Source organism: Leuciscus leuciscus (genome assembly GCF_965113295.1).
Source record: "Leuciscus leuciscus genome assembly, chromosome: 20".
NCBI lineage: Eukaryota > Metazoa > Chordata > Actinopteri > Cypriniformes > Leuciscidae > Leuciscus > Leuciscus leuciscus.
In genome coordinates, this window is record NC_138744.1 from 1,696,922 (window position 1) to 1,720,660 (window position 23,739).

Genomic DNA, 23,739 nt, shown 5'->3' on the forward strand with positions numbered 1-23,739 from the left:
ATTATTAAGCACAAAATATGAAACAGCTATAGTTGTAGAGGATCTTGTTAAAGATTGCAAGTCAATGGAAATTGTTTTATTGCTTTGCTACGTTCATCTATGTTTAAACACCATGTTTATGCGCTAGAAACATTCGAAGGCCATTGCCTGTGAGGTAAAAAGATAGACAGCGAGTTTATAACAAAAACAATAGAGCTTATCTTTTGTTTTCCATCACTATCTGTCACCTTTCATCTCTCCACCCACCACACAGCACCCAAAGGAACTCACTTTTCCTTGACCTCAAAAGTGCAATAAATATTCGACTTTATCCTGACAAAAAGGATAATTATAATTAAATTATAAACTGATCAAATCCCGTTCGGTTTAAATACAAAGAATTAGATTTGAGAACTGCAGCAAAAGGGACTATTTTCAATGAACAACGACTTTAAATTAGTTCCGCTCCTCACAAAAAAATAGCATATGACTTCAGAAGACTTATTGTGCATGAGTCATATTTTTAATATAGGTACGGTACATGGTGTGTTTTTGTCATATTGTAAATGGCAGAATATTATGGAAAAGATATAAGGCTTTAAAAAGCTGCTTTTGTGTTCAACAGAAATAATAGCAGCAGCAGCAGCGTGTTTTAAAAGACTGAGGGTTAGTAAATAATGACCGAATCTAACTTTCTGGAGCTGTTCAGTTAATGACAAAATGTTCTGATCGAAGCCCCAGAGGAGCTATTATTTGTTTTTAATCCTTTCTCAATCACCTTGTGTTCCCCATATTGTGTTTTTGCATGTTTCGTGCATATGTTGGAAAGTTGGAAACTAAGGAAATGGATGCGAGTGTTATAACAAAAAGCTTGGGACAAATTGGAACCCATATCTGGGCTGGACATCCCTAGAGACTAAACAAGCAATGTTCCTTATTCCCCAAGCACTCGGGCCGGCGGGCGGGTGACTGATTAGAGCACGCGTGCCCAGACATGTCCCTATCGGTCTGGCCGCCGGCCAGTCAGTGGGCAGCCCACCCTGGCGTTTGATCTGGGGGTTTGGCTCCAGTCAGTCCCGGCATTGTATCCCAAACAATGCACCCCAGACCTACTGAACTCCATAAACATATCCCTTTGTGGGCTTTTCCTCGAACTCAGGGTGGGGGACACCCGCTGCCAGGAAGAGGGACTCCTATCCAAAAAAAGAATGCTGTGCCTCCCTCTTTGGGCCTGCTGACTGGGCATTCCTGCCTGTAACCTCCAGGGGAAATCAGCAAATTCAGAAGCCATTGAATCATAAAGGTGTGTAATGGCAAAAGTAGCAGTCAGCTGTTGATTCTGTGCTAAAAGAGTGCTGGTTCTTTCTCTTTAGAACTGATATTGTGCATATTATAATTTGGATGAGGATTCTGGTGTATAACTAGCCTGGTTAAAACCAGACCATTCTCAGTAGTAACTGAGTTATGGTCTGGCAAAGCTTCATTAATAACTCATTTCCAAAGGGGCGTCACCAACGGACGTCGCTCAAATGCCTCTGGGCACAATTGGATAGACCTAAACCAATCAGAGTGATCGTCATTGTGTAAAGCCGTATGCTGCGTCCCTAAGTTACACTACGCCATAAAAGTATGTACTCTCTTTGTGAAGGAAAGGTATTTACTTTTGAATGTGTAGCAAAAAAGTAGGCAAGCTTTGGGACACACTACTTCGTCATCTTTATCGGACGGGTCTGTTGCGTGCGTCCCGTCACGTAAACTGCCCTGTCAATCATCTTGTCACAGTTAAAATCCTCTATTAAATCTAATTTAATTTCCTACCGTTTCGGAGAGAAATGTAGCAGCACGTTCATCTGCCAGTGGGTCTTTCATGGAGACTGTCCTCATGTGTTGGCAATTTGAATATAATAATGCATTTAAAAGTTGAACGGACGTCGCTCAAATGCCTCAGGGCTAAAACCAATCAGAGCGATCGTCATCGTGTAAAGCCCGCCCCAATGTTTCTGATTGGTGCCTCGATTTGGACGGATTAGAAATGGGCTTGAAAGGGCTCTTTGCCAGACTACTTGCAGAGCAAATCTAAATTTGCCGGAAGTTGTCTGGGTTTTCCCAGGCTAGTGTATAACATGTAAAAAAACAACAAAAAAAACCCTATATGTATATAAGCTTCACATATCCTAATTTGAAGGGTTTAAGCAATGTTTTTCATGCTTGTTCAATGAATCATTAACAATTTTGGCACATGCACCTGTGGAACAGTCCTTTAGACACTAACAGTTTAGACAATTAAAGTCACCTTTCCAATAACTTTAAAATCATCATTGATGTTTTTTTTTGTTTTGTTTTTTGCTTTTAGTATCAATATGTTAGCATTACGGTTATCTATAGCTTTAGTTTGCTCCAAAAATCTACAAATTCGCATTTAGAAGATACAAGCATTCAAAACTTACAGTCTCTCACTTCCACCAATATGGATCAATGATTTTGATGACATCACTCTCTAGAATCTGACTATCTTCATTATAAATAGACGCTGAAGCTGCGGCTGAAACTGCTCACTTGTTCACACGTTTACTATTTTCTACATGGAATGGCACATAGTGCACTATAAAGTGAAAAGGAAACGACTGAGACAGTGTAAAAATGCTTTCCATTGAGGAGGATGAAGTCTGGTTTCACATTAGTGTCCTCGTGAACCTGCCACAGCTCCGGTCCAGAGACACGACAGCACAGAGCGGATCGTATGAGTGAGTCGGTGCAGACCAGAAAACGTTTCAGACCCATCTGAATTCTGCACAGAATACCATATTTTAAAGTGATATAGAGGAGATTAGGAGGAAACTGCGGCTTTACCGAGCTCAGTGGCTCTGGCCAAGCTGTGATATAAACTAAACGCTATTGGCTATTTAACAAAGGGGAGGAGTTATTTTATATGTCCCGCCCTGTCTTCCTGTTTCAGTGGAAATTACGTCAACACATTGGATAATACGCTGTCAGAAATAGGGGTACAGTAGGAGTCCATTTCTGTCCCCCAAGGTACAATCTACACTAGCGTACCCCATAGGGGTTATTATTGGACCTCAAGGTACATATATGTACCTTTTTGAGGGTCAAAAAGCATTAAAAGGTACATATATGTACCGTTTCTTTTAAAGGTTAAGGTACAATATTGTACCCTTGAGGGTACAGCCCCAGTGACAAGCCATTGTACCCCTAAAGGTATTATATTAAAATGTACTTTATTTTCTGAGAGTGTACTGCACGTTTCAAGACACTTCAGTGGGCCTTTAAACATTAAATAGACCTTTCTACTAGTACTAACTCTGACAAAAACAGTAGGAGAAAGATGCCCAGCAGGGTCCCTGATCATCTGTGAGAACATGCCATAGTCCTGGAGACATGAGGACTGCAGATGTGAACACAGCAATAAACTGCAATGTCCGTAATGTAAGACACAGAGAGACAGAAAGGCCAGCTGATCGTCCTTGCAGTGCTAAACCACATGTAACCAAATATTTACATATTTCATTCAAATATGCATGTTAAGAAATTCGCTGGAAAAAAAGCAGTTGAAAGTGAGAGGACGTTTCTTTTAATGTAACTAAGTGACTTACCGTTAACCTCCCTGTATTATGTTTTATCTTCCGATTCATTTAGCTAAATATATTCGTGTAAATCGTTGGCCCAGTGTATAGTGTTAGTGTAGGCTACTACTCAAGTAAATCAAGTTTTTTGTTTAGGTGAAAAAAGCTGTCGTTATCACTCCAGGCCTCCAGGTGTCGCTGTCGCCTGAGGCTGCGCATGCGCAGATCACACCAGTCGATCAGCTGACCGTGAGTGAAGCCTTTGGAAAACACTGTGGTGTCATTATGATGAATATCAAATCCTAAGACTGATTCTTTGGAAATTATTCAGTTAAAATTACTCAATAATCGTCGTGTCATCTCGTTCACGTGTAACTCAGGTAAGACCGCTGGAGAAACATGAAGACTGCAGTTTGTGTGATCGTGTTGAAGCGTCTGCTGCAGCTTTAGCTGTGTTTGCTAGTGTGGATTAACGTTAGAGCTCCCTGAGGCTCATCTCGTGTGAATATATGCTTTAATATGAGATAATAATGTGTTTTCAGATCGTCACTTGATATTATATACATCTCAAATGTGTCGCAGTGTCAATTTGAGTGTATTTGTGCAGTTCTCTTGCACTGTGTGTGTGTGTGTGTGTGTGTGTGTGTGTGTGTGTGTGTGTGTGTGTGTGTGTGTGAAGTACTGCGTGTTTACACTGCGATGGTGTGATCCTGTTACTGATGATGATCTGAAATATGATCAAACATCTGATAGTGAGATCTGATCAGATCTGATGAGATTATTACTCTAATCACAGTGTCCCTTCATCAGATTGAAGGTCGCTCTGATGGGCCTCCGCTTCAACTCGTGACTGTCAAGTGTCATTCATTCATTTTGAGGAAATGAGTCAATAAGTTCAGGATGCCCATGATGTCCAAAATTATAATTGTTATTAATTGTAATTATATTGTTAATATTCTCTCATTCTGAGACTCAAAATACATTGTTCCCATTATTGGAAAGTTCCCATCAAATACCATGATTACTTTTTATATTCAAAATTGATATTTTCAGGTTCAAATTTATATAAATGTGAAGTGGAAGTGTATATTTTAAGTTCTCACTGTCATGGAAAACATGGCAATATCATGGAATTTTTTTCATTGTGCTTTACATAAGTATTGGGTTTTCAGTTTTTTTAAAGCAATGAAAATGTCTATAATCAATATATATATATATATATATATATATATATAGCTATGCTTGAAAATTGTCTGCCAAGTTATTTTTTTATAATTTAGTCTGTTTGGGTCTTTTTAGTGATATCAGCAATAAGTTTAATTTAAATATTTGAATACACACAAAGTACATTTTATTTATTTCACATGAATTCAGTAATTCATAGAAATTGACACCCATGCCAGAAATCTCTACAAAAAAAAAAAAAAAAAAAATCATTTCTAAAATCATTAATAGAAAACCAAATATTAAATGAAAAAAATAAATGTATATTTGTATTTTCTTGAAAATCCTAGTGTTTCTAAATTAATTTCTGAAACTGAACTGTATCTATTGTTCAGGCATATATTAATCTAAGTATTGTTGCATTTTCTTGATTTATTTATGTGAATGTTTGTAAAGCACTAGCTTAAATATGTGTGTTGGTGCTGCGGTGTGAAGTGTGTACACTGTGATGTTAATGCCTGTCAACATCTCTCTCTGCTTCAGACTCTTCATTACTCGTTCCTCAGCAGCCATGACAGAGTTCTGGTTGATTTCGGCTCCTGGAGAGAAAACCTGCCAGCAGACATGGGACAAACTAATGACGGCCACGACTCGCACCAACAATCTGTCCACTAACAACAAGTTCAACATTCCTGATCTCAAGGTCATATTCTCTTCCTCTTCCTCTTTTTACAGTCCGAGTGAAGAAGCCTTTGAGCTCTGGTATTACTGATTCCTTTTCTTTTACACAGCTGATTGATTCTATAATATATACATTTATATAGCCTAAAAGCTGTTGTGTGTAATAAATTCTATGAAATATTATATATTTATTTCTAAAGCTTCTTTTTGTAATGTCTATGTGACGCTTTTCTCATTTAACACAAGAATGATTTTAAATGATCCTTTAGGGGTAATTTATTCAGCCAAATTTGCGATTAATTAATCGGCACATCATGTAATTAATTAGATTAAAAATTGTAATCATTTGACAGCCCTAATATGTATGTATGTATATATATTTATATGTACCGTATATACATATACACACTACCGTTCAAAAGTTTTAGATCGGTAAGATTTTTAATGTTTTTAAAATAAGTCTCTTCTGCTCACCAAGGCTGCATTTATTTGATAAAAACAAAAACAAAAACAGTAATATTGTGAAATATAATGACAATTTAAAATGACTGTTTTCTATTTTAATATATTTTAAAGTGTAATGTATTCCTGTGATCAAAGCTGAATGTTCAGCATCATTACTCCAGTCTTCAGTGTCACATGATCCTTCAGAAATCATTCTAATATGATGATTTGATGCTCAAGAAACATTAATTATTATTATCAATGTTGAAAACAGTTTTTTACAATTTTTTTTCAAAATTCTTTGATGAATAGAAAGTTCAAAAGAACAGCATTTATTTAAAATAGAATATTTTCTAACATTATAAATGTCTTTACTGTAACTTTTGATCAGTTTAACTCATCCTTGATGAATAAAAGTATTGATTTATTTAATTTCTTTCCCCCAAAAATAAAATTAAAATTCTTACTGACCCCAAACTTTTGAACGGTCGTGTTTAATGTTACAAAAGCTTTAGATTTCAGATTAATGCTGTTCTTTTCAACTTTCTATTCATCAGAGCATCATGAAATAAAAATGTAAATAACTGTTTTCAACATTGATAATAATAATTAATGTTTTTTGAGTATCAAATCATCATATTAGAATGATTTCTGAAGGATCATGTGACACTGAAGACTGGAGTAATGATGCTGAAAATTCAGCTTTGATCACAGGAATAAATTACAATTTAAAAATATATTAAAATAGAAAACAGGCATTTTAAATTGGAATAATATTTCACAATATTACTGTTTTTGTTTGTATTTTTAATCAAATAAATGCAGCCTTGGTGAGCAGAAGAGACTTCTTTTAAAAACATAAAAAATCTTACCGATCTAAAACTTTTGACCGGTAGAGTGTGTGTGTGTGTGTGTGTGTGTGTGTGTATATATATATATATTAATATGCTGTTGTTTTCAATTGTACATTTCTATTAATTGTACAAAACTATTAATACAACCATTGGTTTACTTTGCATCATTTAATTCTGTGAAAATGTTCCCAGAAATCTCCAGGTGTCATTCTGCATGCAGGGTTTCTCTGATTGAAAACAAAAATCAGCCTTTTCAAGGCATTTCAAAAGTCTCGGTCCTATTCCCCAGTGTGGAGTGACCCTGCTGCCCTGTGTGGTCTTGACCAGTGCGTTTCTGCCTGACAGGATGAGAACAGAGGCGGCGCCACTCTAAGCTCCTGCTGTCTCTGTGGGCCGATGCTGATCAAATCCAGCACGGCTGTGTTTGTATTGCTTCATTATCCTGGATGGTGATCAAAGTGTCTCTGTTTCTCTTCTCTGAACGCTGCAGGTCGGGACATTAGATGTCCTTGTGGGGCTGTCTGATGAGCTGGCCAAGTTGGACTCTTTTGTTGAGAGGTAAAGTTTTTTTCTCTCTAGTAATAATATATCAATGCTCAATGTCCAAACACCTTGTGTCTGTCAAACCGTGTGTTTCTTTACTTCGGTGTGGTGAGGAATCTCATATAGAGGTGAGGTTATCGTGGCATCTGCCTAAAATTATTTATTAAGAGTTTGTTGATGCGCTACTTTCCACAATCATATTTAAATTACATGATTTATGGCTTATCTGTTGATATGAGATTTTATTTATATATATATACACTACCGTTCAAAAGTTCGGGGTCAGTAAGATTTTTAATGTTTTTAAAAGAAGTATCTTCTGCTCACCAAGGCTGCATTTATTTGATTAAAAATACAAAAAAAACAGTAATATTGTGAAATATGACAATTTTAAATCAGCTGTTTTCTATTTTAATATATTTTAAACTGTAATTTATTCCTGTGATCAAAGCTGAATTTTCAGCATCATTACTCCAGTCTTCAGTGTCACATGATCCTTCACAAATCACTCTAATATGATGATTTGATGATCAAGAAACATTTATGATTATTATCAATGTTGAAAACAGTTATTTACATTTTTATTTCATGATGCTATGATGAATAGAAAGTTCAAAAGAACAGCATTTATCTGAAATCTAAAGCTTTTGTAACATTAAACACTACCGTTCAAAAGTTTGGGGTCAGTAAGAATTTTAATTTTATTTTTGGGGGAAAGAAATCAAATAAATCAATACTTTTATTCATCAAGGATGAGTTAAACTGATCAAAAGTTGCAGTAAAGACATTTATAATGTTAGAAAATATTCTATTTTAAATAAATGCTGTTCTTTTGAACTTTCTATTCATCAAAGAATTGTGAAAAAAAAATTTGTACACGACTGTCTTCAACATTGATAATCATAATGAATGTTTCTTGAGCATCAAATCATCATATTAGAATGATTTGTGAAGGATCATGTGACACTGAAGACTGGAGTAATGATGCTGAAAATTCAGCTTTGATCACAGGAATAAATTACAGTTTAAAATATATTAAAATAGAAAACAGTCATTTAAAAAAATTTTTTATCAAATAAATGCAGCCTTGGTGAGCAGAAGATACTTCTTTTAAAAACATTAAAAAATCTTACTGACCCCAAACTTTTGAACTGTAGTGTATATATATATATATATATATATATATATAACCTTATAATATTCCTGTTTGTCAATATAAGTTGAGCTTGTGTTCTATGCACAAACGCACTGTTGTTTTGCAGTATGTCCACTGCACACCAGACAATATTTGTAATAGTTATTTAAATCTATAGACAGCCATAATGTTCTCACATTTTCAAAAAGCCCTTAATGTGATGTCATCCGAAGTAATTTTACTGACTGAAACTGGGCTTCTCGGACACCTCAGTGTTTCTGAATCATCTGATAGATGTGATGTTTTGATGAATTCTGTGTCCTGAGAGTTTTCAGAGAGCTGTGATGTCTTTTGATGCCGTTCACAGTGTGGTGAAGAAAGTGGCTCAGTACATGGCCGACGTGTTGGAGGACAGTCGAGATAAAGTCCAGGAGAACCTCCTGGCAAACGGAGGTAAGAATCACTGGTATCCGTGGCATGAAATGGGATCTTACGCTGTTGCTGGTTTTGTTGAATTTATTCTTGTTTTCCTTGCTGTGTTTTAGTCGATCTGGTCACCTACGTCACAAGATTCCAGTGGGATATGGCCAAGTACCCTATCAAACAATCCTTGAAGAACATTTCTGAGATTGTATCCAAGGCAAGTGATCTGATCCAATGATTTCTATGTGAGTTATGGGACTAAAATCCACAATGACCCTTCGTTTACCACTGATTGCTTACAGTGAAATTAAAGGCAGTGCAACCATTACATTACATTACAATGTTGCTTCATTTTATATATCAGTCATTGGGAATGTATTTTGAATATGTGATATCTCTCATCCCTATTTAACATGCAGTACAGGCCAAAAGTTTGGACACATTACTATTTTTAATGTTTTTGAAAGAAATTTCTTCTGCTCATCAAGCCTGCATTTATTTGATCAAAAATACAGATTTTTTTATATATATATTGTGATATATTATTACAATTTAAAATAATTGGTTTTCAATTTATTATACTTTAAATGATCATTTATTTCTGTGATGCAAAGCTGAATTTTCAGGATCATTACTCCAGTCTATCACATGATCCTTTAGAAATCATTCTAATATTCTGATTTATTATGAGTGTTGGACACAGTTCTGCTGCCTAATATATTTGATGAATAAAAGGTTAAAAAGAACTGCATTTATTCAAAATAAAAAAATATTTTCTAATAATATAAATCTTCTTTACTATCACTTTTTATCAATTTAACACATCCTTGCTGAATAAAAGTATTGATTTATTTCAAAAAAAGAAAGAAAAAAAATGTACTGACCCCGAATGACTGACCAGTAGTGGATATTGCTGTTACAGAAGATTTCTATTTTTAAAACATTTGCTTCTTTTTTATTTATTTTTATTTTTTTACTTTTTATTCATCAAAGTATCCTAAAAAAGTATCACAGGTTATGAAAAAATATTAAGCAGCAGAACTGTTTCCAACTTTGATAATGAATCATCATATTAGAATGATTTCTAAAGGATCATGTGATAGACTGGAGTAATGATCCTGAAAATTCAGCTTTGCATCACAGAAATAAATGATCATTTAAAGTATAATAAATTGAAAACCAATTATTTTAAATTGTAATAATATATCACAATATTACTTTTTTTTTTCTGTATTTTTGATGAAATAAATGCAGGCTTGATGAGCAGAAGAAACTTCTTTCAAAAACATTAAAAATAGTAATGTGTCCAAACTTTTGGCCTGTACTGTGTATTATTGATTTGGAGTCTTATTGTTATGATCGGTGCTTCTGGTGCTTGAATGACACCTCAGATGCTGTTTTAAATGAACCTCTCTCCCCCTGCTGTTCAACAGCAAGTCTCACAGATTGACAATGACCTGAAGGCTCGAGCATCAGCCTACAACAACCTAAAGGGAAACTTGCAGAATCTAGAGAGGAAGAACGCGTGAGTAAATCCAGACGTTTCAGATTAACTCGGGTTTATTCCACATGCACTATTTGGGTTTTATTTTATTATACATTTAGTAACTTTAGCTGGAAACCTTTTATTTGTTTAGATGCATTGATATTATCTGTATTTCAAAATATACGATGCAACTTACAATAAATAAATAGAAAATGATTACCTGTTATAAATTCTGAAAAAAAAAACTGAAAAAAATTCTGAAAAAAAACCCTCAAATTCTGAAAAAAAAAACTAAATCAACTTTTATGGAACATGATATACACTACCGTTCAAAAGTTTGGGGTCAGTAAGATTTTTAATGTTTTTAAAAGAAGTCTCTTCTGCTCACCAAGGCTGCATTTATTTGATTAAAAATACAAACAAAAACAGTAATATTGTGAAATATTATTCCAGTGTAAATCAGCTGTTTTCTATATGAATATACAGTAAAGTGTAATTTATTCCTGTGATCAAAGCTGAATTTTCAGCATCATTACTCCAGTCTTCAGTGTCACATGATCCTTCACAAATCATTCTAATATGATGATTTGATGCTCAAGAAACATTCATTATGATTATCAATGTTGAAGACAGTTGTGTACAAATTTTTTTCAAAATTCTTTGATGAATAGAAAGTTCAAAAGAACAGCATTTATTTAAAATAGAATATTTTCTAACATTATAAATGTCTTTACTGTAACTTTTGATCAGTTTAACTCATCCTTGATGAATAAAAGTATTGATTTATTTGATTTCTTTCCCCCAAAAATTAAATTAAAATTCTTACTGACCCCAAACTTTTGAACGGTCGTGTTTAATGTTACAAAAGCTTTAGATTTCAGAGAAATGCTGTTCTTTTGAACTTTCTATTCATCATAGCATCATGAAATAAAAATGTAAAAAACTGTTTTCTACATTGATAATAATCATAAATGTTTCTTGAGCATCAAATCCTCATATTAGAATGATTTGTGAAGGATCATGTGACACTGAAGACTGGAGTAATGATGCTGAAAATTCAGCTTTGATCACAGGAATAAATTACACTTTACTGTATATTCACATAGAAAACAGCTGATTTACACTGGAATAATATTTCACAATATTACTGTTTTTGTTTGTATTTTTAATCAAATAAATGCAGCCTTGGTGAGCAGAAGAGACTTCTTTTAAAAACATTAAAAATCTCACTGACCCCAAACTTTTGAATGGTAGTGTATATATATATATTTTTTAAAGAATATCCACTCATCTCCAGACAACAGTTTATACCGACAGACTTCAAGAAAGTAGTCAAAGAAGTCATCATTTCTATGTTAGGGTGAACTATTCCTTTAAGAAAAGCACAAGTTTAAGGAATGACAGATATAGTCATGGTTTTGGAAAGCATTTTCTAATGAACTGATGTGATTGTTGTGCTCTCACCAGAGGAAGCTTGATGACCAGGAGTTTGGCTGATATTGTCAAGAAAGATGATTTTGTGCTGGACTCGGAGTACCTCATTACTATGCTGGTGGTGGTCCCAAAGTAAGTGACATATTACAAAACATAAATAGCCTCTTTGTGGATGCACACAAAACTATTTTGTTGAATTTTTCTCATGCTGACAGCTTATTATTATCATGTTCTAACCCTTCAGAACAAACTATACCGACTGGCAGCGCACTTACGAGACTCTTTCAGAAATGGTGGTGCCACGATCTACAAAGTAAGCAACTTGCAACAATTCTGTTGGTTATTTCCTTTTATTTCCCTGGAAGTGTCTCGTGTGTCAAAGGGATCATGCACCTGGTCACAAAATAGAAATGAAGGAAAATGTATCAAGTAATAAGACCATGTTGTGTTTTGACTTTAAATAATCAAATTGGTTATTTTAATAGTTTTAATTAGGTGCATTTTTAAAAGGTATTTCTTTGAACAACTAAAGATATTATATTGGGATTTTGAACCTGATATACAAAAGGTTCTTTGGATGTCATATGACTAAAAGGCATAATCAATATGTGTCTGAGGCTTGAGGAGAACATGTTTAGGACCTAACTAGACAAATTAGCCTAATACTTATATACTTAAAATTAGTCAAATTAGTGTTACTAATGCAGCAGAACAAACAGACATAATTCTCCATCTGTCTGCAGTGTAAAATGAAAAAATAATATTATGGGTGTCTCGCTGGTAATTGTCATTTTTGTGATTAAAGTAATTTTGTGACTATTACTGATGCTAGTACTTTTGTATTAAAAATGAGTATAAATGTATAACAGCCAGTTACTACCATGATGTATCAGTATAACATTTGTGTGAATTTTCTTCATGCAAAATATAATTCTTTTGTGATTTTTGAGTGAAATATGACTAGGAAATGCTACACAAACACTAAATATGAGTGTTATTTCCTTTCTGGCAGTTTGCTGTTTGAGGATCATGACAGCGGCCTGTTTTCCGTCACACTCTTCAGAAAGGCCATCGATGACTTCAGACACAAGGCCAGAGAAAACAAGTACACAGCCAGTTTTAGCTCCACCATGTGGTCATGAATCACACCGTGTAGATGTCTGAGGAAATGTCCAGTTTAAGGATCTTTAATGCCTTAGTCATCCCAGTGTCTGCTTTGCAGGTTCACGGTTCGTGACTTCCAGTACAACGAGGAGGAGATGAAAGCAGATAAAGAGGAGATGACCAGACTCTCAACCGACAAGAAGAAGCAGTTTGTATGCATCGGCTAGATGGGTCCTCAAAGCAACTGGATTGGTGCCACATCAGTTTTGGTGATTTTATTGATTAACTCTTTCATACATTTGTCCTCTGCAGGGTCCGCTGGTTCGATGGCTGAAGGTGAACTTCAGTGAGGCTTTTATTGCTTGGATCCATATTAAGGCTCTGAGGGTCTTTGTGGAATCAGTGTTGAGGTAGAGACAACCAGACATCTCTTTGGGGTCTTAGAGAGCACATATCTGGAGGAATCAAATGATTCTCCCATTTTCTTTTGAAATAAGAGTTTATTGTATTATGCCAACTTTAACTTTTTTTTTTACATCAGGTTTATTTTTGTCAATATTTCACAATTGAGCATTACAGAGAGGCTGTTTTTAAAGAATGGGACAGTGAAAACTAGACTAAAAACAACATTTTATGATTATTTATTCTAAATAAACAGATATGGATTGCCAGTGAACTTCCAAGCGATGCTGCTACAGCCCAACAAGAAGAACATGAAGAAGCTGAGGGAAGTTCTGTACGATCTTTATAAGCACCTGGACAGCAGCGCCGCTGCTATTATTGACGTGAGTTTACTGTTGGCCCTAGGCTGTGCTTTTGTGATGTGTGCTTTAGATAATATAAGACATTATTTTAGGTTTTGTGGCATTTACAGCATTTTTGCGCAACAGTCGCGTTCCATAAGTTATAAAATCCATTGGTTATTTCCATATTGATAACATCAGTAGTTTCTACAGGATTTTGTGAGACCTCGTTTCTCTCTAGGGCAGGGGTGCCAAACTCAGGTCCTGGAGGGCCACAGCTCTGCAGAGTTTAGCTTCAACCCTCATTAAAAGCACCTGATCCAGCCAATCAAGTCCTTCAGGCTCAGGTGTTGGAGCAGGGCTGAACTAAACTCTGCAGGGCTGTGGCCCATCAGGACCTGAGCTTTGCACTCCTGCTCTAGGGGGGCTCATGCATTCATTCACTGTGATTTGAGCCTGTCTGAGACGCAGAAAACACCAGATCATGAGCTTATCGCATGAGCAATGTGCACACTTCGCTTTGAAACACACAGCGCAAACAGATAATATGCTTATTTAATTAAATCAGTCTTTTACGATTTGTTAAGGCCATAAAGCCATTTCACGTTTTTGATTTTAGTTTGTTTGACAGATACTTTGCCAAAGCGATGGTGCAATTTGGTGCAGCATGAGAAGTTTTAAGATATTTTCATTCATTATGAAACTGGCGGCACAGTTTATTTAGACTGGCAGACCAACATAGTTTAGGTAATTAATAGTAAACACTGTCCTACATTAGTAAAGACCTACATTAATAGTAGGTCACCTGATGGAGTTTTTCGGTTCCTTGCCACTGTTGCCTTTGGCTTGCTCAGTTGGGGATATTTTGGGGATATTTAATTTAATTTTATCAATCAATAAATTCCTCTTGAAACAAACTTTGTTGTATTATTTTAATTGAATACTGTGAAGCTGCTTTGATACAATCTGTATTGTGAAAAGCGCTATACAAATAAACTTGACTTGACTGTGACATAAGTTTGGCGCTGCTGAAATGTTGTAGAGATGCTACTGTATTTGACTGTTGAGGCCTGTTTAAAATCAGCATGAAACAGAGTTTGCGATTAGTCTTTTGTTCCCTATTGTGACGTATATCTGTGTATAACCGCTTCTGGAACAAGAAAACATATAGGGTGGGACTTGAGTTTGTTCATGGAGAATTGTGGTTTGGTATTGGTCAAGCTCATTTGAGTGACAGGTTGTCCCGCCCTCACGCCATTAAACACGTCATCAGAGAAGAGATGTTGCTGCAGGAGGGAGGGGAAGTTATTTTGATTAAAGATTTCAAGGCACACGAATAAAAATAATAATAATGATGTGAACGGATAAATGCCACACTGTGGCAGTGTTTTCCATAACAAAATATTTTGATTTCATGGTGACTTTAAATAAGTTGTCTCTTTCCTGTTCCAGCAATCTGCCATGGACATTCCTGGCTTGAACCTCAGCCAGCAAGAATATTATCCCTACGTGTACTACAAAATCGACTGCAACCTGCTGGACTTCAAATAGAAGAACCACACTCAATCATGTGCCCCTCTTTTTGTCTCTGTGAATAAATCTAAGTTAAATGAAACTGTATATTGCTGAGCTCTCGTTCTAGTCACCCTGTCACGCATGCTCGTTCATATTCAGAGAGACTTCTCATCGCTGTTCATCAGTGACGGCAGGAGAGGATCTATATCTGCCGCCCCTAGTACGTTGTTTACATTTCTTTTTTTTTAAAAGAATATCATTGTGTTATCATATGTGCTGGTGAAAGAAATGTATGGATTTTAAGTCATTCCACTAATTTTTTTGTGACCTGTAGTAGTTACATCTAATGTTAGTGATAGATTGTGTGGACAACTGCGTTTTTAACCTTTGTTCTTTCAAATGTACCAAACCAGTCCAATGGTCCATTTAAACAAACAAAACGAGAGAGAAAAAATGTTACAAAGATGCAATATAAATGTGATGTTATGTACATTTGGTGTTTTAAAGAGTTATATGTGCAAAATTATTGTCAATGGAACCAAAATATAAAATTAATATAAGTACATAAAATGTGTAGTGGTTTTTGTTGTTGTTGAAGCACATTTACCATTTCCTGAAGGATCGCAATAAAATGCTCAAATAAATGCAGGAAAGAAGGCCATCTGGACTTCAATTAGATCCTTGTAAATTTGATTTTGAATTAATATTTTAATAATGCAAGTTAGGGTGAGAGACTTTCTTCTTTTTTTAAAGTATAAAAGGTATACTTTAAAAAAAAATGGATTTCAATTATGTTATTACTCTCCAGATGGTTTTTGTTACGCCCCCATTTGAAACTAGAAACAACTTTAAGAAAATTCCTTTAATTAAAGACAATAACTTGAAAAATATCCATAAATAAATACAAATAAATAATGCTTTGCAAGAGAAATATTTTAAAGTAGATGACCCAAAAATGAAAGTTCTGTCATTATTAACTCACCAGGTTTGTGATTTACACGCAGTAAATGAAGTCCTTCATTGTGATTTACTCACTCAACACCACCAAGCAGAAGACACTGCATATCTGCACATTTGAATATTAACTGAAAATATGTTAGAGAGGTTCAAGATAGCCTATATATATATATTTTTTTTTTTTTTTTCATGGGGACTGTAAAAACGAAATAGCCTAATGAAATCTGCCATAGGCTACAAGTAAAACTTAAATAATATCTGAATCAATAGCTGACAAGAATAGGTTATAGGACAATAGACTTATAGGCTACGCATTGAATCGCACTATCACGTTATTTAATAAAGATCCAGTTATAACCTAAATATATAATATGATAATATTTAATAACTAGTAGCTTTCAGCCTTGTCTGTTAATAAGTGCTGGAATCATACGCGCCCGTGTTTATATGAATGCGTGTTGAAGATGACGCGCAGCATCGCCGCGTGCGTCTCCGCAGATGTGCTGATGCCCGCGCGAGAATGCCTGCAGCTGCAGATCTGTGCTCGCGTGTGTGAGGATGATCACGGGCTCGATGGGCTGCGGGGGAAGCAGATCCGCCGCGATCGAACCCCGGTATTACGAGAGCAGGGACACCGAGTCGACGTGGCTCACGAGCACGGACACGGAGACTCAACGGGCAGCCGCCGGTAACGGGACCGGCGAGAGCGCGAGCGCGAGCGAGACTGAGAAAACAGCAACAGCAGCAGCAGCAGCCGGATCAGGTCAGACACGGTCGTCTTTATTAAAAACAGACATAATATAACGTTAGATCATATAGAAATGACTAGTGATACACACCCCATGGTACCTTTCATGAAAATATAAAATATCATATTCATATTCGTTGTATCTTACTGTGTATTAATATGGTGATCTGACACCCTCACTGAGGCCCATACTGTATAATACACACAGAACCAATAGAAATATAGAACACAGGCCTACCGAACAAATATTTACCATAATAGTGTCCAAATCCAATAGTTAATGAACACTGTGGTAATTTTTTATTAGTCATAAAAAAACTGAAGCTTTTAGATGAAAAAGTTCAATTCAGTCCAAACGTTTGTCAGGTTGTGTACATTTGTGTTGTGGCCTCGAGACTTAAAATGATCTAAAATAAGACAAAACACGCATTAAAATATAAATGTAAAAAAACACAACAAAAATGGTGTTTCTTGTTTTGGTTGACACTGTCACTGTTTCCATTTAAAAACCAGTATTCCCACTATCATATATTAATGTAAAAGGCATGTAAATTAATAAAATCTTAAAACTTCATAGGCATGTTTTTCATGAATACATATTTGATTAGTTATGACATGCTTAAAATATTTTATTGGGTAGAAATTGTGAGTAATTTTATATATATATATATATAATTTTAATCCTTATCCAGTAAATCATGAATGACTGGAAAAAGAGCCATGTACATTTATTGGCTAAATAGATTGGGAACCCTGAGAAAACTTCAAGAATCCTGAAATTTAGGTATTTTAATTTTATTTATAATTAATGTTTTTATAATTTTTTTTAAATGACAGAAACTACAGAAGTTGCCAAAAGGGATGTCCGGACTAGGAAAATTGACGGCATAAATAAAATGATTGACATCTAAAATGTTTACATTTGTTAAAGATTTGGTAAAACAGTTAATTATTTTATTTATGATAATGCAATGAAACATGCCAAATTGTGGCAACATCATTTTTGGCCAGGCTATCATACAGATTAATTATGAACATGTTACACAGTCTAAAGTCCTTGGATGTAGTCTTTTTTTATTTCTTCTTCTATGCACTTTTAATAAAGACATCACCTTTGGCCACTACTATTGAAAACCAACACTACGGCGAGGGAGCCTTTGGAGTCAAAAAGCTTAAGTTCCATTGGTGCACATTCATATGAAGAACTTCTGTGCTGTTGTTGCTGTGAAGGTCAGAGGGAAGAGAAGCCCATGACGGGGACCAGAGGCTCTTCTGCCAAAGAGAAGAAGCTGGTGAACACCGGCACACAGTGTGGCAGACGCGCCACGCTCACCGACAGCACCCAGAGGAGACCAGCACACAGAGACGAGGTCAGGAACATCAACACTCATCACGTGTCATAATTCACCTCATAATCAAATAAGATATAGTTCTTAAAGGGACAGTTCACACAAAAGTGAAAATTCTGTCATTAATTACTCGCCCTCATGTCGTTCCAAACCGGTAAGACTTTCGTTTTTCTTCAGAACACAAATTAAGATCTTTTTGATGAAATCTGAGATCTTTCTGTCCCTCCATTGACAGCTACGCAACTACCACTGACGCTTCAGAAAGTTCATAATCATTGGTTCAAACGTGCTGCGTAACACGAGAATGAACCTCATTGGTTCTTATAGAAACTCAAACGTGATGCGTAACACAAGAGTGAACCTCATTGGTTCTTGCTGAAGCTCAAACGTGCTGCGTAACATGAGAATGAACCTCATTGGTTCTTGCTGAGACTCAAACGTGATGCGTAACACAAGAATGAACCTCATTGGTTCTTGCTGAAGCTCAAACGTGCTGCGTAACACGAGAATGAACCTCATTGGTTCTTGCTGAGACTCAAACGTGCTGCGTAACACGAGAATGAACCTCATTGGTTCTTGCTGAGACTCAAACGTGCTGCGTAACACGAGAATGAACCTCATTGGTTCTTATAGAAACTCAAACGTGATGCGTAACACAAGAGTGAACCTCATTGGTTCTTGCTGAAGCTCAAACGTGCTGCGTAACACGAGAATGAACCTCATTGGTTCTTGCTGAGACTCAAACGTGATGCGTAACACAAGAATGAACCTCATTGGTTCTTGCTGAAGCTCAAACGTGCGCGTAACACAAGAATGAACCTCATTGGTTCTTGCTGAGACTCAAACGTGATGCGTAACACAAGAATGAACCTCATTGGTTCTTGCTGAAGCTCAAACGTGCTGCGTAACATGAGAATGAACCTCATTGGTTCTTTCTGAAGCTCAAACGTGCTGCGTAACATGAGAATGAACCTCATTGGTTCTTTCTGAAGCTCAAACGTGCTGCGTAACATGAGAATGAACCTCATTGGTTCTTGCTGAGACTCAAACGTGATGCGTAACACAAGAATGAACCTCATTGGTTCTTGCTGAAGCTCAAACGTGCTGCGTAACATGAGAATGAACCTCATTGGTTCTTTCTGAAGCTCAAACGTGCTGCGTAACATGAGAATGAACCTCATTGGTTCTCGCTGAAGCTCAAACGTGCTGCGTAACATGAGAATGAACCTCATTGGTTCTCGCTGAAGCTCAAACGTGCTGCGTAACATGAGAATGAACCTCATTGGTTCTCGCTGAAGCTCAAACGTGCTGCGTAACACGAGAATGAACCTCATTGGTTCTTTCTGAAGCTCAAACGTGCTGCGTAACACGAGAATGAACCTCATTGGTTCTTTCTGAAGCTCAAACGTGCTGCGTAACACGAGAATGAACCTCATTGGTTCTCGCTGAAGCTCAAACGTGCTGCGTAACATGAGAATGAACCTCATTGGTTCTCGCTGAAGCTCAAACGTGCTGCGTAACACGAGAATGAACCTCATTGGTTCTTTCTGAAGCTCAAACGTGCTGCGTAACACGAGAATGAACCTCATTGGTTCTCGCTGAAGCTCAAACGTGCTGCGTAACACGAGAATGAACCTCATTGGTTCTTTCTGAAGCTCAAACGTGCTGCGTAACATGAGAATGAACCTCATTGGTTCTCGCTGAAGATCAAACGTGCTGCGTAACATGAGAATGAACCTCATTGGTTCTCGCTGAAGCTCAAACGTGCTGCGTAACAAGAGAATGAACCTCATTGGTTCTCGCTGAAGCTCAAACGTGCTGCGTAACATGAGAATGAACCTCATTGGTTCTCGCAGAAGCTCAAACGTGCTGCGTAACACGAGAGTGAAGCTCATTGGTTCTCGCTGAAGCTCAAACGTGCTGCGTAACACGAGAATGAACCTCATTGGTTCTCGCTGAAGCTCAAACGTGCTGCGTAACACGAGAATGAACCTCATTGGTTCTCGCTGAAGCTCAAACGTGCTGCGTAACACGAGAATGAACCTCATTGGTTCTCGCAGAAGCTCAAACGTGCTGCGTAACACGAGAATGAACCTCATTGGTTCTTACTGAAGCTCAAACGTGCTGCGTAACAAGAGAGTGAAGCTCATTGGTTCTCGCTGAAGCTCAAACGTGCTGCGTAACACGAGAATGAACCTCATTGGTTCTCGCTGAAGCTCAAACGTGCTGCGTAACACGAGAATGAACCTCATTGGTTCTCGCTGAAGCTCAAACGTGCTGCGTAACACGAGAATGAACCTCATTGGTTCTCGCAGAAGCTCAAACGTGCTGCGTTACACGAGAATGAACCTCATTGGTTCTTGCTGAACCTCAAACGTGCTGCGTAACACGAGAATGAACCTCATTGGTTCTCGCTGAAGCTCAAACGTGCTGCGTAACACGAGAATGAACCTCATTGGTTCTCGCTGAAGCTCAAACGTGCTGCGTAACACGAGAATGAACCTCATTGGTTCTCGCTGAAGCTCAAACGTGCTGCGTATCACGAGAATGAACCTCATTGGTTCTTTCTGAAGCTCAAACGTGCTGCGTAACACGAGAATGAACCTCATTGGTTCTCGCTGAAGCTCAAATGTGCTACGTAACATGAGAATGAACCTCATTGGTTCTCGCTGAAGCTCAAACGTGCTGCGTATCACGAGAATGAACCTCATTGGTTCTTTCTGAAGCTCAAACGTGCTGCGTAACATGAGAATGAACCTCATTGGTTCTCGCTGAAGCTCAAATGTGCTACGTAACACGAGAATGAATCTCATTGGTTCTCGCTGAAGCTCAAACGTGCTGCGTATCACGAGAATGAACCTCATTGGTTCTTTCTGAAGCTCAAACGTGCTGCGTAACACGAGAATGAACCTCATTGGTTCTCGCTGAAGCTCAAACGTGCTGCGTAACATGAGAATGAACCTCATTGGTTCTCGCTGAAGCTCAAATGTGCTACGTAACACGAGAATGAACCTCATTGGTTCTTTCTGAAGCTCAAACGTGCTGCGTAACACGAGAATGAACCTCATTGGTTCTCGCTGAAGCTCAAACGTGCTGCGTATCACGAGAATGAACCTCATTGGTTCTTTCTGAAGCTCAAACGTGCTGCGTAACACGAGAATGAACCTCATTGGTTCTCGCTGAAGCTCAAATGTGCTACGTAACATGAGAATGAACCTCATTGGTTCTCGCTGAAGCTCAAACGTGCTGCGTATCACGAGAATGAACCTCATTGGTTCTTTCTGAAGCTCAAACGTGCTGCGTAACATGAGAATGAACCTCATTGGTTCTCGCTGAAGCTCAAATGTGCTACGTAACACGAGAATGAATCTCATTGGTTCTCGCTGAAGCTCAAACGTGCTGCGTAACACGAGAATGAACCTCATTGGTTCTTTCTGAAGCTCAAACGTGCTGCGTAACACGAGAATGAACCTCATTGGTTCTCGCTGAAGCTCAAACGTGCTGCGTAACACGAGAATGAACCTCATTGGTTCTCGCTGAAGCTCAAATGTGCTACGTAACACGAGAATGAATCTCATTGGTTCTCGCTGAAGCTCAAACGTGCTGCGTAACACGAGAATGAACCTCATTGGTTCTTTCTGAAGCTCAAACGTGCTGCGTAACACGAGAATGAACCTCATTGGTTCTTGCTGAAGCTCAAACGTGCTGCGTAACACGAGAATGAACCTCATTGGTTCTCGCTGAAGCTCAAACGTGCTGCGTAACACGAGAATGAACCTCATTGGTTCTCGCTGAAGCTCAAACGTGCTGCGTAACACGAGAATGAACCTCATTGGTTCTCGCTGAAGCTCAAACGTGCTGCGTAACACGAGAATGAACCTCATTGGTTCTCGCTGAAGCTCAAACGTGCTGCGTAACACGAGAATGAACCTCATTGGTTCTCGCTGAAGCTCAAACGTGCTGCGTAACACGAGAATGAACCTCATTGGTTCTCGCTGAAGCTCAAATGTGCTACGTAACACGAGAATGAATCTCATTGGTTCTCGCTGAAGCTCAAACGTGCTGCGTAACACGAGAATGAACCTCATTGGTTCTTTCTGAAGCTCAAACGTGCTGCGTAACACGAGAATGAACCTCATTGGTTCTTGCTGAAGCTCAAACGTGCTGCGTAACACGAGAATGAACCTCATTGGTTCTCGCTGAAGCTCAAACGTGCTGCGTAACACGAGAATGAACCTCATTGGTTCTCACGGAAGCTCAAACGTGCTGCGTAACACGAGAATGAACCTCATTGGTTCTCGCTGAAGCTCAAACGTGCTGCGTAACACGAGAATGAACCTCATTGGTTCTCGCTGAAGCTCAAACGTGCTGCGTAACACGAGAATGAACCTCATTGGTTCTCGCTGAAGCTCAAACGTGCTGCGTAACACGAGAATAAGCCTCATTGGTTCTCACATGTAAAGTCAACATGCTTGAGCTTCTGTTTACCACAACTGATGTGTGAGTTGATGAATGTGAATAAAAGCCTAAATTCAATCTGTTCATCATATAAAGCGATCGTGTCTTTTCAGAAGATTTTGCCCAAACCGCTCAATGCATATGGATTAGTTTTACTTAATTGTCTTTTACTTCATGCAACAGTTCTTATTTCTTTCTTTTGATGTTGGGTTATATAAAGATGAGCTGGACCTTTTATCTTCATCTATCATGCATCTTCTATCATGCAGTGCATCTTTATAGGCTGATATTCTTGTCTTGCAGGTTAAAAGTAAATCAAAGAAAATCCCCCAGCCTGAAGGGGTTAAAAGTGTCCGTCCGGCGGTAAACGCTGAGGTGATTCCTTGACATGAGAGTTTGTGGAAGAGTCGCCGCTGTCGTGCCACAGGCTAACGAGGGACTTTCATTGTAATTAAATGCACATGGCAGATTTGATCTAGTTCCGTCTGTTTGTCTGCATGTAAACGCCGAGCGCTGGAGCAGATGAAGACCCTAACATGCTGCAACACGTCTCATTTTCAACTGGATCAAGCCTTTATATGAGCTGCATCCCTGTTTCTAAAGTACTTAAATGTCATTTATTTCCAAGCCGTTGTTAATTTTGAATATTTTCTTGGTATTATGTATTTGCCATCAGTATTGTGCAGGTTAGTGATATTCTAGTGCCTAATGAGTCTGTTTGATGATGCAGATATACAGATGTCTCAGGTTGTGATTGTATGAAATGAAGACACATCCAAACATAACATTGTCTTGCTCCTCTGAATGGAATGGAAACTGTTTGGTCTCCAGTCTCCAGACTGATTTATTTTATGATTTAGAGAAGCAAACATGTTTGAATTGAATCAGTCAATTTGTTCATCATAATTACGACATTTTTTACAGGGACGCTGGGAAGGATTCCCCGAGTAAAAACAGCACAAGAATATTTTGACTTAATATTTTACTATAAAAACTAAGCAATTGATAAAAAAATAAAAGCATAATAAACATTCTAAAACTGAACGAGCTTCTTATCTTATAAATTACATTTATATTTCAACAGTGTTTGTTTGTCTCCATCATGTACTACTGATATAAATATTGTAAAGTATGATGATTT

At 37.4% G+C, this 23,739-nt stretch overlaps 2 protein-coding genes across 2 annotated transcripts; both read left to right on the top strand.

The window, feature by feature from the left end:
- Window positions 1-3,781: 3,781 nt before the first annotated feature.
- Window positions 3,782-15,656, top strand: atp6v1c1a (ATPase H+ transporting V1 subunit C1a). Its single transcript, XM_082150798.1, has 13 exons — window positions 3,782-3,940; window positions 5,268-5,427; window positions 7,194-7,261; window positions 8,749-8,834; window positions 8,927-9,025; window positions 10,242-10,329; window positions 11,758-11,856; window positions 11,969-12,037; window positions 12,737-12,829; window positions 12,947-13,040; window positions 13,141-13,238; window positions 13,487-13,613; window positions 15,024-15,656. Exons 2-13 carry the CDS (start codon window positions 5,296-5,298, stop codon window positions 15,120-15,122), a joined length of 1,152 nt encoding a protein of 383 aa, XP_082006924.1. The 5' UTR covers window positions 3,782-3,940; window positions 5,268-5,295; the 3' UTR covers window positions 15,123-15,656.
- A 707-nt stretch (window positions 15,657-16,363) lies between these two features.
- On the top strand, window positions 16,364-23,631 carry baalca (BAALC binder of MAP3K1 and KLF4 a). The gene is made up of 3 exons (XM_082148843.1): window positions 16,364-16,806; window positions 18,022-18,161; window positions 22,902-23,631. Exons 1-3 carry the CDS (start codon window positions 16,602-16,604, stop codon window positions 22,983-22,985), a joined length of 429 nt encoding a protein of 142 aa, XP_082004969.1. The 5' UTR covers window positions 16,364-16,601; the 3' UTR covers window positions 22,986-23,631.
- Window positions 23,632-23,739: the final 108 nt, after the last annotated feature.